Raw genomic sequence first — 15,151 nt, forward strand, 5'->3', positions numbered from 1 at the left:
TTTTTATTTATGAATCCTAACATAACATTTTTCACAAGAGGCATTATAATAACTGATCAAAGTAATACTGTAGAAATATACAAAAATATAAGTATAAAACAGTCTAGTGGCCAAGATAGTTATTATTTAGAAAACTCAAAAGAAAATGATGAGCATAATAATATAGAAGAGTTTGATGAAGAAATATTTGAACATGAATATCCGATTATAGAAGAAGGAAACGTATGGAAATATTACAATTAGATAGACCAAAAAGTTTAGAAGAATTATTACAATTAGCAGAACAAACTAGAATCATAGGAGAAGACCCACAGTTATATTGAAGTAAAAATAAAATATTAGCAAAATTAGATATAATTAATCTAGATATAACCATAAAGACAGCTGATATGTCTTGTAGTTTAATAGATAAACAAGAGTTTGAGCATCAAATAAAAGAGTTGTTAAATTTAAAAGTAATTAGACATTCTAAGTCTAGACATAGATCAGTAGCATTTATTGTGAGAAAACATTTAGAACTAAAGAGAGGTAAGACTAAAATAGTTTATAATTACAAGAGATAAATGATAATACATATGAAAATAGTATAAGTTACCAAATAAGGATGAACTTATAAATAAAATTCAAGAGAGTAAATATTTTAGCAAATTTGATTGTAAATCAGGATTTTGGCAAATACGATTAGTAGAAGAATCAATTGAGTAGACATCTTTTACTTGTCCAGAAGGACATTTTGAGTGGCTTATTATGCCATTTGGACTTTAAAATGCTCCATCGATCTTTCAAAGAAAGATGGACCAACTTTTCAAGAAATATGACAAATTTTGTAGTGTTTATGTAGATAATATTTTAGTACATAGTAAAAATAGAAATAAACATAGAAAGCACTTAGTGATAGTTTTACAAAAATTTATCAATAATGGAATTGTGATTAGCAAAAATAAAATAGCATTAGAAAAGCAAGATATAGAATTTTTAGGAATTTATATCAAGTTAGATACAATTACAAGATCATATAGCAAAAATGTCTTAGAATTTCCAGATGAGTTAGAATATAGAAACAATTACAAGCATTTTTTGTCACATCTCGGCCCGAGCTCCCCCACTTCTTGGGCCCAACTCCGCCGTAGCACGATATTGTCCGCTTTGGGCCCCGACCATGCCTTCACGGTTTTGTTTCTGGGAATTCACAAGCAACTTCCCAGGTGGTCACCCAGCCTAGGATTGCTCTAGCCAAAACTCGCTTAACTTTGGAGTTTCGATGGAACCCAAAACCCGTGAGCTCCCAAAAAACCTCGTGCTAGGTAGATATGAGAATATACATATAAGGCTTACAAGATCCACTCCCCTGGGCGATGTGGGATGTTACAATCCACCCCCTTAGGGGCTCGACGTCCTCATCGGCACACTTCCGATCAAAGATTGGCTCTGATACCAAACTGTCACATCTCGGCCCGGGCTCCCCCACTTCCCGGGCCCGACTTCGCCATAGCACGATATTGTCCGCTTTAGGCCCTGACCACGCCCTCACGGTTTTATTTCTGGGAACTCACAAGCAACTTCCTAGGATGTCACCCATCCTGGGATTGCTCTAGCTCAAACTTGCTTAACTTCAAAGTTTCGATGAAACCTGAAACCAGTGAGCTCCCAAAAGGCCTCGTGCTAGGTAGAGATGAGAATATACATATAAGGCTTACAGGATCCACTCCCCTGGGCAATATGGGATGTTACATTTTTAGGATTGTTAAATTATGTAAGAAATTTTATCCCTAATTTAGGAAGAAAAATAGCAGTATTACACAGTAAAACTAGCAAAACTGGACAAAAGTATTTTAATAGTGAATATATTAAATTAGTTCAAAATATAAAGGAAGAAATTACTCAACTCAAGCCATTAATTACCATTAGATGATAGTTACAAAATAGTTGAAATAAATACTTCATCATTAAGATAGGCAGATATACTATACCAAAAAAAGCATAAGAAGTCACCAAAGTCTGAAGAACAAGTTTGTAGATATTTATGAGGAAAATTTAGTGATGTATGGTCAATATTACCATCAACAGATTTAGAAATTTTTAGAATAATTAACTCACTTGAAATATTTTCTTTATTTTTACATAATGAAGTATTTACGATTAGAACAAATTGTCAAAGTATAGTTTCTCATTATAACAAGATACATGCTAATAAATAGGCAGCTCGAAGATGGGATAATTTTATTGATTCAATTGCAAGAAATGGTTTTAAACCAATTTTTGAACATATAAAAGGTAGTGACAATACATTAGCTGATATCTTTTCAAGATTAATTTGTTGTACAGGAATGGAATATCGTAGACCATCATCCTTAAATAGCACAGACCACAAGGCAGAAGAGCACATTTCAATAGCATAATGGTGCACCACGGACCTCCATCATTCAATGAATTCCAAAATAGTATAAGTAGACCAGTATCACCACTAGTACCCACTTTCAACTTTAATGACACTTTTGTTGAAAGAATAAAAAATCCAACTCTGAGGTATAGGTCAAGGATACCAAAACTCTGTGATAGGCAACATGTTCTCTTAGATAATTTTTGGAATATCTAAATCAAACAGCCAAGCATGAGGTTAGGTCATGAAAAACTAATTAGAGCCTTAGAACAAGAATTTGATAGCTTTAATTTTAATTTCCATCAAAGTCAGCATCAGATTCATTATCTTGAGCATAATCTTCAAGTCATTTCTAAAGACCATGAGTCATTACTTAGTAAGTTTACCAAAATGAACCAAGAACTCCAATATCTTATAATGCAGTAAAAGGCAAGTGACACCTGGAAAAAAAAAATTGATAATAGGTTTGGAAACTGATCAGCGTAAGAATAAAGAAAAAACGGTTATTGAACCCATAGAACAAGAGGTTAATGAGCTCATAGAAGAGATTAAGATTGAGCTCTTAGAAGAAGACATTGAAATGAAGCAGCATCAAAATAATGAGCAACATCAACATTTGAGTGGCAAAGAAAAACAAGAAAGATATGAAAGTTTTCTTAGGAAAATATCTTTAGACTTAATAATAAATGATACCCTATTAGAAGAAATTTCAAAAGCAAAATTAAGAATAATGCCACCAGATATGCAAAATAAGATTTTGAGCAGAGCACAATAGTCCATGAAAGAGTTACAATTACAATTACAATGTGCTTTGTATCAGTCCATCTTTGATCCAAAACCAAGGATGGATATTATTACAAACATGTATCCACCATGTCTTTGTGATAATACAGAGAGTTGTATTTGTAAACCATAAGTTAGCATAATTGTGGCCAAGATTAACATGAGAGATTTTAGACCATGGCATTTTAGTTATAAGCATAAAGAAAAGCATAATATAGTAGAAGTTACCCCACTATCATGTTGCTTAGCATAATCCTTCACACCCCACTATCATTTTATCAAAGAAAAGTTACATCGTCATGCACAAATACGAACACTAAAACAATTGAATTTTGTTTTTTACGTGGAGTTATATTTGGGCACTTTTTCTGGTATTGCCCCGAGCCTCAAAAATCTCAAGACCGGCACTGCTTCCAATGGATAGTATACATACTTACATTTGTGGCACTAGATTATTCTCAAGTGGTAATTCTATTACTATTTAATGGAATTTGATTTTATTTCAAACTTTAAAGTTTTTTTTTTTTGGATAAATTACATGAAACTACCTCAACTATTGGGTCAGTCATAGTTTTGTACCCCTTTTTAAAACAATTTCAATGTCATACCTTATCTTCAAATTTGTTGCAATGTCATACCTTCCGTCAGTTGTCTGTCAATTCATCTGTTAAATGCTGACGTGGCTTGAGGTGGGGCCCACTTTCTATTAAAAATTAATAAAATATTAAAATAATAATAATTTACCCTTTAAATAAAAAAAACCCAAACTCCCAAACACCCATCTTCCTCGACCCCTTCCCCACCCACGTCAACATATCCCCCTTAGGCCTACCTCTTTTGATTGGATTGAGAAGTTAGTGACGAGGAACTGCTCGGTGTGGACCGAGTAGTGGAGGGGGAGACCTGGGAACTCGAGGTTGACGTCGAGGAAGATCTGACTCAATGAACCGTACCTGATGGCTCTGACATGGAATTTGGAGATGGACGGGCGGGCGAGGGCATGGGCGAACTTGACGAATGAAGGGAGGAGTTGGAGGACGGTGAGGTTGGACTGCTTGGCCATTGATTTGGCCTTCGAGGATCGGTATGGGCATTTGGGGATTTTTATTTTATTTTATTTTTAAGGGTAAATTATTATTATTTTTAATTAATTTTTAATAGAAAGTGGGCCCGCCTCAAGCCACGTCAGCATTTAACAGAGGAATTGACAGATAACTGATAGAATGTATGACATTGCAACAAATTCGAAGATAAAGTATGGCATTGAATTTTTTTAAAGAAGGGGTATGAAACTGTGACTGACCTAATAATTGAGGTAGTTTTATGTAATTTACCCTTTTTTGTTTTGTTATTTTTTTTATTTTTTATGTTTTTACCAAATGATATTATTTACACTAAGACCATCTCCAACTCTTGGATTGAAAAATTTAGGTTTTAAACTAACCCAATTATTCTCAAATGGTTGGACCTAAAATAAGTTTTGGGTTTAAAACTAAAATTAGGGCCAATTTAACGCATATTTTAGGTTAGGGTTAAAAGGTTGGCCCCTAAAATTTAGGTTTAAACACACACAATCCTTCTCCAATAGTTGGGTCTAAAATAAGTTTTGGGTTAAAACTTAAAATTTGGGCAATTTAAAATTTTAAATGCATTAAATCCAACGGCTGAGATCGAATATGATCAAATTTAATGGTTAAAAAAAGATCTAATTGCCCAAAATTGAATCCAAAGACTAAAAGAATTTAAAAAAAAATTTAACCAAAATTCACCCAAAAACTCTATAAATACATGTTGGGTTTGATTTAGTGAATTTTCAATTTTTCTCAGAATTCCAATATTTGTAGGTTAAAATGTTCATAAAAATAAATTATGATAATCTTAAAAAAAAAATATTTGAAAAAAGTTAACAACAAAATTAAAATTTAGTCTGAATTCATTTTTTAATAATTTCAGGCTAAAATTTTAACTCATAAACATTGAAGCAAAAAAAAAAAAAAAATTAAAAGTAGATTTTAACCCAAGAGTTGGAGATGGGTTAGCATAATGTGGTTCAAATTCACCTTTGGCGAGAATTGAACCTAAAACCTCTCACTTACAAATGAAGAAGAATATCACTAAAACTCTTGACAAATCTTAATTCCTTATATAGCTATTTTCCGATTGTTGATGTGGATTATTTGAAAAAGAACAAAAAAACTAATTGTTTATCCAATATAATTTTAGAAACGCTCTTTTCGCATGAAGAAAATTTACTCTCCCTATATTAATATAGGGTGCAGAGGTAAACACTCTTAATCACATATTCTACCATTTAAAAAAGTTTAGTTTTTTATTGTATAAACAATAATTTATTTAATTTATATTTTATGTAGGATCATTTTTCTTTGATTACTTGAGAGATTTTATTTCATTTTATTTGATATTTTAATTCTAAACTTTAAAAGAGAGGTGATGGGGGCAAATTTTGTTTTGAAGCCGTACAATGAGTCAATAATAAATAAGTGTTAAAATCCACACAAATATTAAAGTTAATATCCCTTTTGGTCCCTGTAGATTACTTCAAGTTTCACTTTATTCCTCATAGTTACAATTGTATCTATAGTTTATCATAAAATGTAATTCCCGCCCATAATTGAGGAGAATTTTTATTATATTAGTAACACAGGGCAGAACATTATATGTCATTATAAAATTTAAAGGATATTGGAAAACAAAAACTTTACTTCAATTATAGAATGACATATGACCAGTCCACTGAAAAATCTTTCCCCCACTTACGTACGCTATATCACATGCAAATATGCGACTTAAGCTCCCAACCTCCTAAATTACATTTTTGGACATATCAAATCACAGCTGTTCTCCCCTCACACAATCTCGTCAGCTCCTCGAACGTAATTTCACCTCGCTCATCCACCAGCTTTGCCTGCATGTACGCAGTTACGCATATATATAAAACAAAAAAAGGTAATCACTCTTCGCGATTATTGAAATTAACGCTTCAATTTCGCCACAAATCCTTTCTTCTCTCTGTCGGCGAGTGGTTTTTGGTTTGCGATTTTCGTATTTCGATCGCATTACAATAAACTTTCGTTCTCGGAATATTTTGAGACTTGTTTGGATCGAGAGAAAATGGGGATTCAAGACCAGGTAGGGAAAATGCAGGTCCGTCAGGGGTACCGGAATCTATGGCACGCCGGTTTGATGGACACCGCGACTGCCGACACTTCCTGTAAGTAGCGATTTGTATCGGCTCAATGTACATTGTTGTTTAGTTTCTGTTTGGTTGCCAAGAATGTGAAGGAAAAAAACAGAGGATTTTCCTTGTTTCTGTTATGAATCGGGGGAGGTGTTCGACTGTTTTGATGGAATTTCATTCTTTGTTGCGTCTTTGATGATTTGTCTATAAGAAAATGTAGGTAAAACAAAAACGAAGAAATGAATATGGAAATAAAAGATTTGACTACTACTGAGAAAACGTAGTGAGCTCCATGCAGATGGGATGTGGATTTTTAATTTGTTTTTTAGTTTTCGTTTTTTGGCTGAATGGATTTTGAGGTTTTGTATGTATAAGATCGACGTGACGATGTCATCCATAGAGTGCATCTCATAAAAGCATGTGATATCCTTGTATTTTGGTCCCACCATCCTCACGCAATCCCACTCAATGTGGGGCTGCCCTACCAAATTTTAGGCTGTACTGTTAGTTATTGGTGATTAGTTGTTTGGTTTATGAGAAAGTGAAGGGAAAATGAGTGTAAGAAAATAGACAAATAAATTGGTGTTTTATCTCAAAGAAATGGGAAAATTTGATTTCGCTAACATCATCAACTAGAATTGGCTTTAATTTTGATGTTTGGATTTTGGTATTTCTTTCTTTATGTGCATTTGATCCGACCCGAAATTTAATCTTGTTATGTTTTGTTTGTTATGCAGATTTTTGCTTGGCATGTCTCTGGTAAGCACTCTTATATCTCTGTGGTGCATTCTTAAGTTGTTGCATTTAGCTCACTTATCGATTAGATATGTTTCTACTTTTGCTGTAAGATTGTTTAGTATGATGTTCTCGTATCAACGATTTCATCGTGACACTTTGGTACTGGCGATATGATTGCTCGTTTTGATTTTTCGGTACTCAGACTTGTGTTTTATAGAGAGATGCCTTGTTTCTTGCATTCTGCAATCTAATTTTTCTTCGTTACATGATAGTGCTCCGTGTGTTTCTTACCTGCTACGCAAACGAGCTCTTTACAATGATATGTCAAGGTAACTGTAACTAATAATTACATTTATTTCCAGATACTCCTGATCATTACAGAAAGATTGCGATTCCTGAACACTAGCTTGGCGATATTCTGTGTTACAGGTACACATGCTGTGCCGGATATATGCCATGCAGTGGAAAGTTTGGAGAAAGGCGTTGCCCTCAATTGTGTCTTGTTACGGAGGTATTAATCACATTGTTTTGTTGTTGTAATTTACGCGTTTAGTGATGTGGTATTCATCATTTTTTAAAGAACAAATTCAGGCTTAACTCATCTATTACTACATGTTGCAATCCATGTAGGTATTCCTCACCTTGTGCGCTCTGTTACTGCATTTTTCTAGACATCGACATCCATGAAACTTTTACTGTATATATGTTTGCATACTTTGTTGCTTTCAGGTCTGCTGCTGCTTTTCAAGTTCAGTTTCCTCGACACGCTTTCTAATCCAAGATGAGTTCAATATACAAACAACACCGTGTGACAACTGCATTATTGTAATATCTCATCTGTCCTGATGTTTATGTTTACAATTTTTTCTCTGCATCTACACATATTATGATACCCTTCTTGCTCCAACATGCCATTCTTTTGTAGGGATGTATGCTCTGCCTCAGCCAAATTGCGTGTATATGCTCCTTGATTGCTTGCTTAACTGGAAGCGAGGAACTCTCAGATATTTCCAGTGTGTTGAACTGTATAGCTGACACGGTGTTTTGCTCGTAAGGCCTTCATTCCACCTTTCTTGACTCATTCAGACCAGAGCTCATTACACCTTTTACTGATTCTGACTTGGTCTGTTTTTTCAGGGTCTGTGCCTGCATGCAGGTATGCAATAAATTAGTGATCAAGTGCATTTTAAAAGCATTGAGCTTCTGATTTTTTCGCTTATATAACTTGATGCCTGAATTTTGATAAATCAATGAAATTTGAACTGTAATCCCTGAACCCCTTTGCTCTAAGAGACTAAAAACTTCATCTCCAACCCTACATTACTGATGCATATGATAAAATCCTCTAATTTCATGGCGATGAATCTCTATCGTAACAAACAAACATTGAGTTGGAGTTATGCAGACCCAGCACAAGATTGAACTGGACAAAAGGGATGGCAAGCTTGGTCCACCGCTCGTGATGGCAGTTCCTCCGATGCAGCAGATGTCACGGAATGATCAGCCAGTTTCTCCTCATGCCGGATATCAACATCCACACGCTGGATGTTCACCTCCACCAACAGGATATCCAAATCAACCGGCAGGATATCCAAATCAACCAGCGGGATATCCACCGGCAGGATATCCAAACCAACATGCGGTGTATCCAAATCAACATGCAGGATATGGACATCAGCCAGTAGGATATATGCATCAACCGGCATATGGGCAACCTGTATATCCTCCAGGGCCTAAACCTCACGCGTATCCTCCTCCTCCAGAGTCAGGAGAATTTCCTTACAACCTCGGACCTCCTCCTCCACCCCCTGGTTATACTCCAGAATCTGCATCTGCTCCTCCGTATCCTCCAGGACCTCCACCAATTTCTCCTCTCGACGGTTATCCTCAACCTCCTCCTCCTCCTAGCCTCACCCATCCCAATCCTCCCAAGTGATCTGATGGTACAATGCAGACCGAAATTCAGTCACATGGGTATGAAAGGAGATACAGGAATTTCCTAACTGAACTTCAGTTTTGAAACCAAAATTGTTTCTTCCATGTTGCCTTTAGATTTTTTATCACGTTCCGAGTCACTAATGAAGGTAATGTGGAGAAAGTCGTAAACATGACCTTGTATTAGTGGTTTGAGAAGCCACAATAGTGTTACGTTCGTTCCATGAAAGTCTCTCAAGAGTCAATTTTTCATTGATGGTTCTCACCTTCATCAAGCTCCCATTGTTAAGGGAATGCAGAGAAGGCCAGGCGAATCAACGTGATTTGTTACTTTAAATTGCAACACTTGAGATTCTGAGGGTGGACTGCAAGGAAAGAATGTTAAAATGTCAATACAAAGGTATTTAAAATTAATCATGCCCTGTCATACAAAAAAATTTGAAATGTATAACAATACGTGATTGGTTTGAGATACATATGTAGTGATGTCAACACCAATGCCATTAAAGTGAGTTTATCTCCTAACTTCGTCGTCAATGTCTAGTAGACTAGCCTGACTAGCACATATCCCAATTTCAAAAATTATGCAATGCATTGCTAAATTTTTATTTCTCCATAAGCACTAAAAAATAATCACCTTGTACTCATCTTTCTTTTTTCTTTAAATTCGTGAATTAGTAGATAATTTCTATATTTTCAAGAGTTTATTTGTTGATTTGTCCTCAGAAATTGCCCTCTAATATCAATTTACCCTATGAAATTGGATTTGTCTCATTTTACCCTTGAAAACTGCCAAAATCGAGCCATTTCACCATGTTTACGTCCATGCTAGCAAAGATTTGTCATATTTAGAGATTAGAGCATTCTAAAAACTTTCATACCTCACCTTGTCAACCACAATGGCTCATCTCTGCCAACATAGTATGAAATATCTAAAGTACCATTTCATTTAACGTTCATGGGATATAATTGACAGAAATAAAGTGAAATGCCTTTATTTTAGCAGTTTGAGGAGGCAAAGATAGAGAAATCCAATTTCAGATGGTAAAGTAAGACTTAGAGACAATTTTAGGAGGCAAATCAATAAATTAAACTTTTTCAAATGAAGAATGAAAAAAAAAAACAAAAAACAAAAAACAAAAAAAAGAACAAAAACCAGACTTTATAAGCAAAAAAGAAAATCCCTTTAAAAAAAAAAAGTAATTTCATGCTTTATACTTTTCAAAGAATAAATGGTAACAAAAAAAAATAAATTATCTAACCGATAATCAATTTAATTTAAACTACGACTCATAAATTCGAATGTGCGTGTACAAAGAGTAGCACGTTACTCAAACTAGCCAAACTAAAATCAACGGCAGCTCCTATTATAGAGGAGGATGCTATGATGATGTGAACGAGAGAAACGTGAAGGAAACTTTTTTAAAAGTAGCATTTCTTCTACTTCATGTTTTTTTCCAGCACGAAAATTAACATTAAATTGTGAGGTAACATAAAGTTCGTACATAGTCATACTTTAAGAGAATTTCCTTAGTATTTGTATGTGAAGGAAGACCGGATGAAATGAATGTTATATTGTCGACAAGGAAAGGTTGGTAAACATGTAATAGGGAAAAGGATCCTTGTCATGGGGATTCCAAGGATTCCATAATTGTGACAGTTCATTGTACATCGTGCGGTCAGTTATCATTAGCTATTATTTATATTTAATTTTAAATTTTAAATTTTGAAATGATTTTTAATCGCACGATATACGATAAACGGACACGACTACATAATCTCTCGGATCTCTAGGAAAAGAATTCGGCGAGGATTCTTTTCCATGTGATGGATAATCATAAATATCACTTTCATTAGACAAACAATTTACACCTAATACCAATCAACTTGTGATTAATTAGTAAAAGTAGAGGAGGGCAAGTATAATTAGGTAAACCATCATGACTCACAAAGTTTTAAGAGATTTGAAAGATTCAAACATATCCAAAATTGATGGTTGTCACCTAATAAATTACTAAGAATTTATAAATTTTGGTAAGAAAATATAGTTGGATCTTATATCTTATTAAATTCAAGCCATTACTTTTTTTATAGAGAAGTACGATATTCATAAATAAGAGAAGGGAATACGTACAAAAGAGGAACAGGTGCATACATGCACCTCGATAAAAATTTTATCGGAAATTTCAATCCGATCGAAGAAAAAAAGAGCATCCCGCACCTTAAAATTACAAGTCTAAACTTTCCTCAATAATATGAAGGGGTTCCTCAAGCCATAGGTTTTGTCCATCCATAAAATGACACAACCGAGCCAAGCGGTGTCCAACCCTGCCAGCCTCCGGTTTAGTGAAAGACAGTCGCGAGTGGGGAATTGAGTACAGAAAATGTCTAGCATCATTAATAACATGCCCCAGCGGAGACATATCGTCCTCAGAATTTTGTTGAAGTGCAGCGATCACCGTCTATGCATCCCCTGCAAATTCCACATAAGCAGCCTCCAAATCGCGCGCAAACAGCACGGCAGCCCGAGCTGCCATCATCTCTGCTAGAAGTGGCGAAGAAATTCCAGCAAGTCTTTGTGCCATTGCTGCTACAAACTTTCCACTTGCATCTCTGACCACCACTGGCTTTGACTAGATCCGGATAAATCGATTGGCCGTCTTACCAGCTGCCGACGTACAATATCAACAAAACGTCCATGCTCCCTACATTCAATCGCTACCGCATAATTATACAAAGTAAAGAAACTGTTTATTGTCACTTAGTACTACAGTTAGTGGTATTTTTCTTCACTTGTAAGTTATAGGTCTCAGGTTCGAATATCATCAAAGGCAAATTTGAACGACATTATTACTAGCTCATTATGAGGTTTAATTCACTTTCACAATGTAGACAACATCGTTTGCTAAAATATAAATATATATATATATATATATATATATATATATTGACACTTTAAAAACGTCAACTAAAACATAAAAATGAAAATTGCATAATAACCACCTGAATTATTAAAAGTGTGCACAAATGTAAGACTTTTTTCAAAGGTATTTTTTCACTTAAAAAACTTGAGGGTGCGTTTGTTGCACCGGACTATCTCAGACTGGACTAGCTTCAGGAACTAAGCTAGACTGACTTAAACTAGACTAAGCTGGACTGATTTAGTGAAGTGTTTGATTCAAGACTAAAAAGCAAGACTATAATATTATATTATTTTATATTAATTTACTATATATCAATTAATATTTTATTATTACTTTTACTTTTCCTTTTTATTTCTAGAATCATCTTCTTCATTTTGGAAAGATCTCGTCCATAAACCCACTTAAGCAAACTGACATTCCACTCTGAGAAAACAAAGCAGCAGTCCATCTCACAAAGCCTTCTCTCTCGCGGGTAACTCCCAATTGTTCATCAATCTTTGCTCTTCAATTATTAATCTATCTCTTATCAATTTTATTTTAGATTTTGTGCTTAAACCTTCATGAGTTTTAATGGATATTTCAAAATTTTGTCTTCTGCCCCTTTCCCTTTTTCCCCATTTTTGTCCCTCCGCCTCTCCCTCCCATTTCCCTTTTCTCCCCATCTTTGCACCTTTATTTTTTGTTACCAGTGTCTCCCTCCCCTTCCTTTTGTTTCTCTCGTTTCACCTCTGTATAATGTCCCCTCTCCCATCGCTCTCTTTGTATTTCTTTTTTCTTTTTTCTTCAAATTTGGTTCCTGTATTTTCTGGGCAAATCACAGTTGGTCAAGAAAAATCACTAAGAGTCACTGCACCAATGCTAAAGTTTTCAATCTTGCTGTCGGCGAAAGAATCAGGATCACCATGAGACTCGTTTTTGCCGTCGTTCCGGTAGACCCAGATGGAAAAAGACACCAAATCACCGACCCAGATGCCAAAAGGGCGCTGGGTTTATGGGATGAAGGAGGGCTGATGCTGCTCATGCGGGTTTGAGCGATGTTGCTTGCAGAAGAGGGAGACGGGACTAGCAATCCCGTGGTTTTTGGGGGTCTCACTAAGACCTCTTAGTGAAGCCTTTAGTGTAGGCGCGTCTGGGCTAGTCTCATTAAGACTAGTCCCGCATGATAACAAACATTAGACTAAACTAATTATTAGTCCAGTCCAATCCAGTCTCATTTAGTGAGGGCAAACAAACGCCCCTTCAAAGGGACTTTGAGTAAGAATTCAATTCACTAAAGCCCGTAGAACACGTAGTCAGCCCCTTCAAAGACAAGGTGTAGTCAACGAAATTTTGATCCCAGTTCACCTAGAGGTCTTAGAGTGATTAAAACATGCACAAAACTTGATCAAGTGCGCAATACGTGATGAGTTTTTTTGATACAATTTTCAATGAAAATTGACAGAGACGACATACCTGCACTAAAAATTAGAGTTTGGGTCGAAAATTGACATAAAACCCAAGCAATACTGCCTCTCCATTCTTCTAATCGGAAAAGGATCCTAACCGGATTTTTTTCTTGGGGATCCCTGGAGATTTTGTGATCATGTCTGTTCATTGTACATCGTGTGATTAGAAATCATTTTAAAATTTAAAATTTAAAATGAAATATAAATAATACTTAACGAAAATTGATAACATAATGTACGATAAACGATCACGATCACATAATTCTCGAAATTCTTAAGAAAGATTTCCCCTTCTAATCTGCCATTGGCATATTACACCCAAAAAGGCCAAAACCCCACCTTTATACTTCCCTTTCTTTTTAAATATTAAAAAAGAATATAAAAATTTCCCACCAACACATTTCCTAAAGTCATTGACTTGACTCTAAAGCGAAATCATTAACAAAAAATCCCATAAAATATACCAGCAAATTGCTGAGTAAAGAATTACAAAGATAGATTTGTCGGGCGTCGACTATCTGAGTATAGAATTACTTAAAATGGGCAGTGTAAGATAAACGTATATGCATAGATGATAAGAAGGAGAATCACGTAGCATTTGTATTTCAATATCAAAATATACAAAAACAAAAGAGAGAAATGATCCAAAATCTTCTCTCTTTTCCCTATTTTTTCTTTTGCTTCTTCAAATTTGGCACCAAAATTTCATGTGTATTTACATTTTATGCTGAAATTGTACCGATTACAAGGTAAACTTCCTCAAACCGAACTGTACTCACTGTAATAATCATGGTCAATCTCAGAGGCGGCAAAGAGCCGTTGATAAAACTCATCGCTCATCTCATCGGGCACGAACGCCGTCCTACAAAGCGGGCACGTCTTCTGATCGTGGTCCATCCAACGGTCCAAACACGCCCGGTGAAAAATGTGCTTGCAATTCGTCAAACACCTGATCTCGTCCTCCACCTCGAACTCGTACAGGCAGACGGCGCAACTCTCCGCAGGGTCCCCGGCGACGTCGCGGAATTTGATGACGGGGAGAAATTCCTTGATCAGGAGGGCCGACGCGGATGGGTTTTCAGGCAGGTGGGATCCGGACTCCGGCCAAACGATGTCGTCGGTTTCGAGAAATTCGGAGAGACCCAGAAAGTGGAAGAGCGAGAAAATGAGGCTTCGGATGAAGCCGAGGAGAGAGAGTGTGTGGAGGAAGAGGTTGGGGAAGACGAAGACCTCTGTGTATCCCACTGGGAAGCCCATGGAGGCGCTTTAGAGAGAGAAAGGGAGAGGACGCGGGTGTTGTTCTTAGAGAGAGAAAATGCCGATTGGGTCTATATATTTGAAGGCGTTTTATAGCCTTTAATTGGGAAGAGCTTCTGTTTCGGTTGCGAGGGTATATTCGATAGAGTCACCGCCTGTGACGTTGTGAGTGGGTCCCACTGGAATCTGGCCCGTGAGTGGTGGGATGGCTGGGGGTGGGCCATGTGCTCTGCTCTGGCGTGTGGGTTACTTTGAGTGTGCGTGACCGTCGTGCAACAGTCGTTAGGATTCCACGGGTGGCACCTGGTAATATTGGCAAGGAGAAAGGAAGAGCAGTGGGTGTGGCTTATGATTATAATCCACTAATTAAGGGACTAATTAACTACTAATCACTGTGATTATCATGTGGCTGTCATAATTGAATCAGTGACCTTTATCTGTAGGCGGCACTTCACTTCATTTCTTATTTCATGAATAGAAAATCATAAAC

The 15,151-nt window shown here is 36.0% G+C and overlaps 2 protein-coding genes across 2 annotated transcripts; one reads left to right on the forward strand and one right to left on the reverse strand.

Annotated features, from left to right (window-relative positions):
* The first annotated feature begins 6,131 nt into the window (after positions 1-6,131).
* On the forward strand, positions 6,132-9,620 carry LOC126633498 (uncharacterized). Its single transcript, XM_050304148.1, has 8 exons — positions 6,132-6,395; positions 7,100-7,121; positions 7,373-7,429; positions 7,530-7,611; positions 7,830-7,925; positions 8,026-8,150; positions 8,238-8,256; positions 8,506-9,620. Exons 1-8 carry the CDS (start codon positions 6,296-6,298, stop codon positions 9,034-9,036), a joined length of 1,032 nt encoding a protein of 343 aa, XP_050160105.1. The 5' UTR covers positions 6,132-6,295; the 3' UTR covers positions 9,037-9,620.
* A 4,356-nt stretch (positions 9,621-13,976) lies between these two features.
* On the reverse strand, positions 13,977-14,742 carry LOC126619373 (brassinosteroid-responsive RING protein 1-like). Its single transcript, XM_050288057.1, has one exon. The coding sequence runs from the start codon at positions 14,659-14,661 to the stop codon at positions 14,164-14,166; it is 498 nt and encodes a 165-aa protein (XP_050144014.1). The 5' UTR covers positions 14,662-14,742; the 3' UTR covers positions 13,977-14,163.
* Positions 14,743-15,151: the final 409 nt, after the last annotated feature.

Source organism: Malus sylvestris, chromosome 1 (assembly GCF_916048215.2).
Source record: "Malus sylvestris chromosome 1, drMalSylv7.2, whole genome shotgun sequence".
Classification (NCBI taxonomy): domain Eukaryota; kingdom Viridiplantae; phylum Streptophyta; class Magnoliopsida; order Rosales; family Rosaceae; genus Malus; species Malus sylvestris.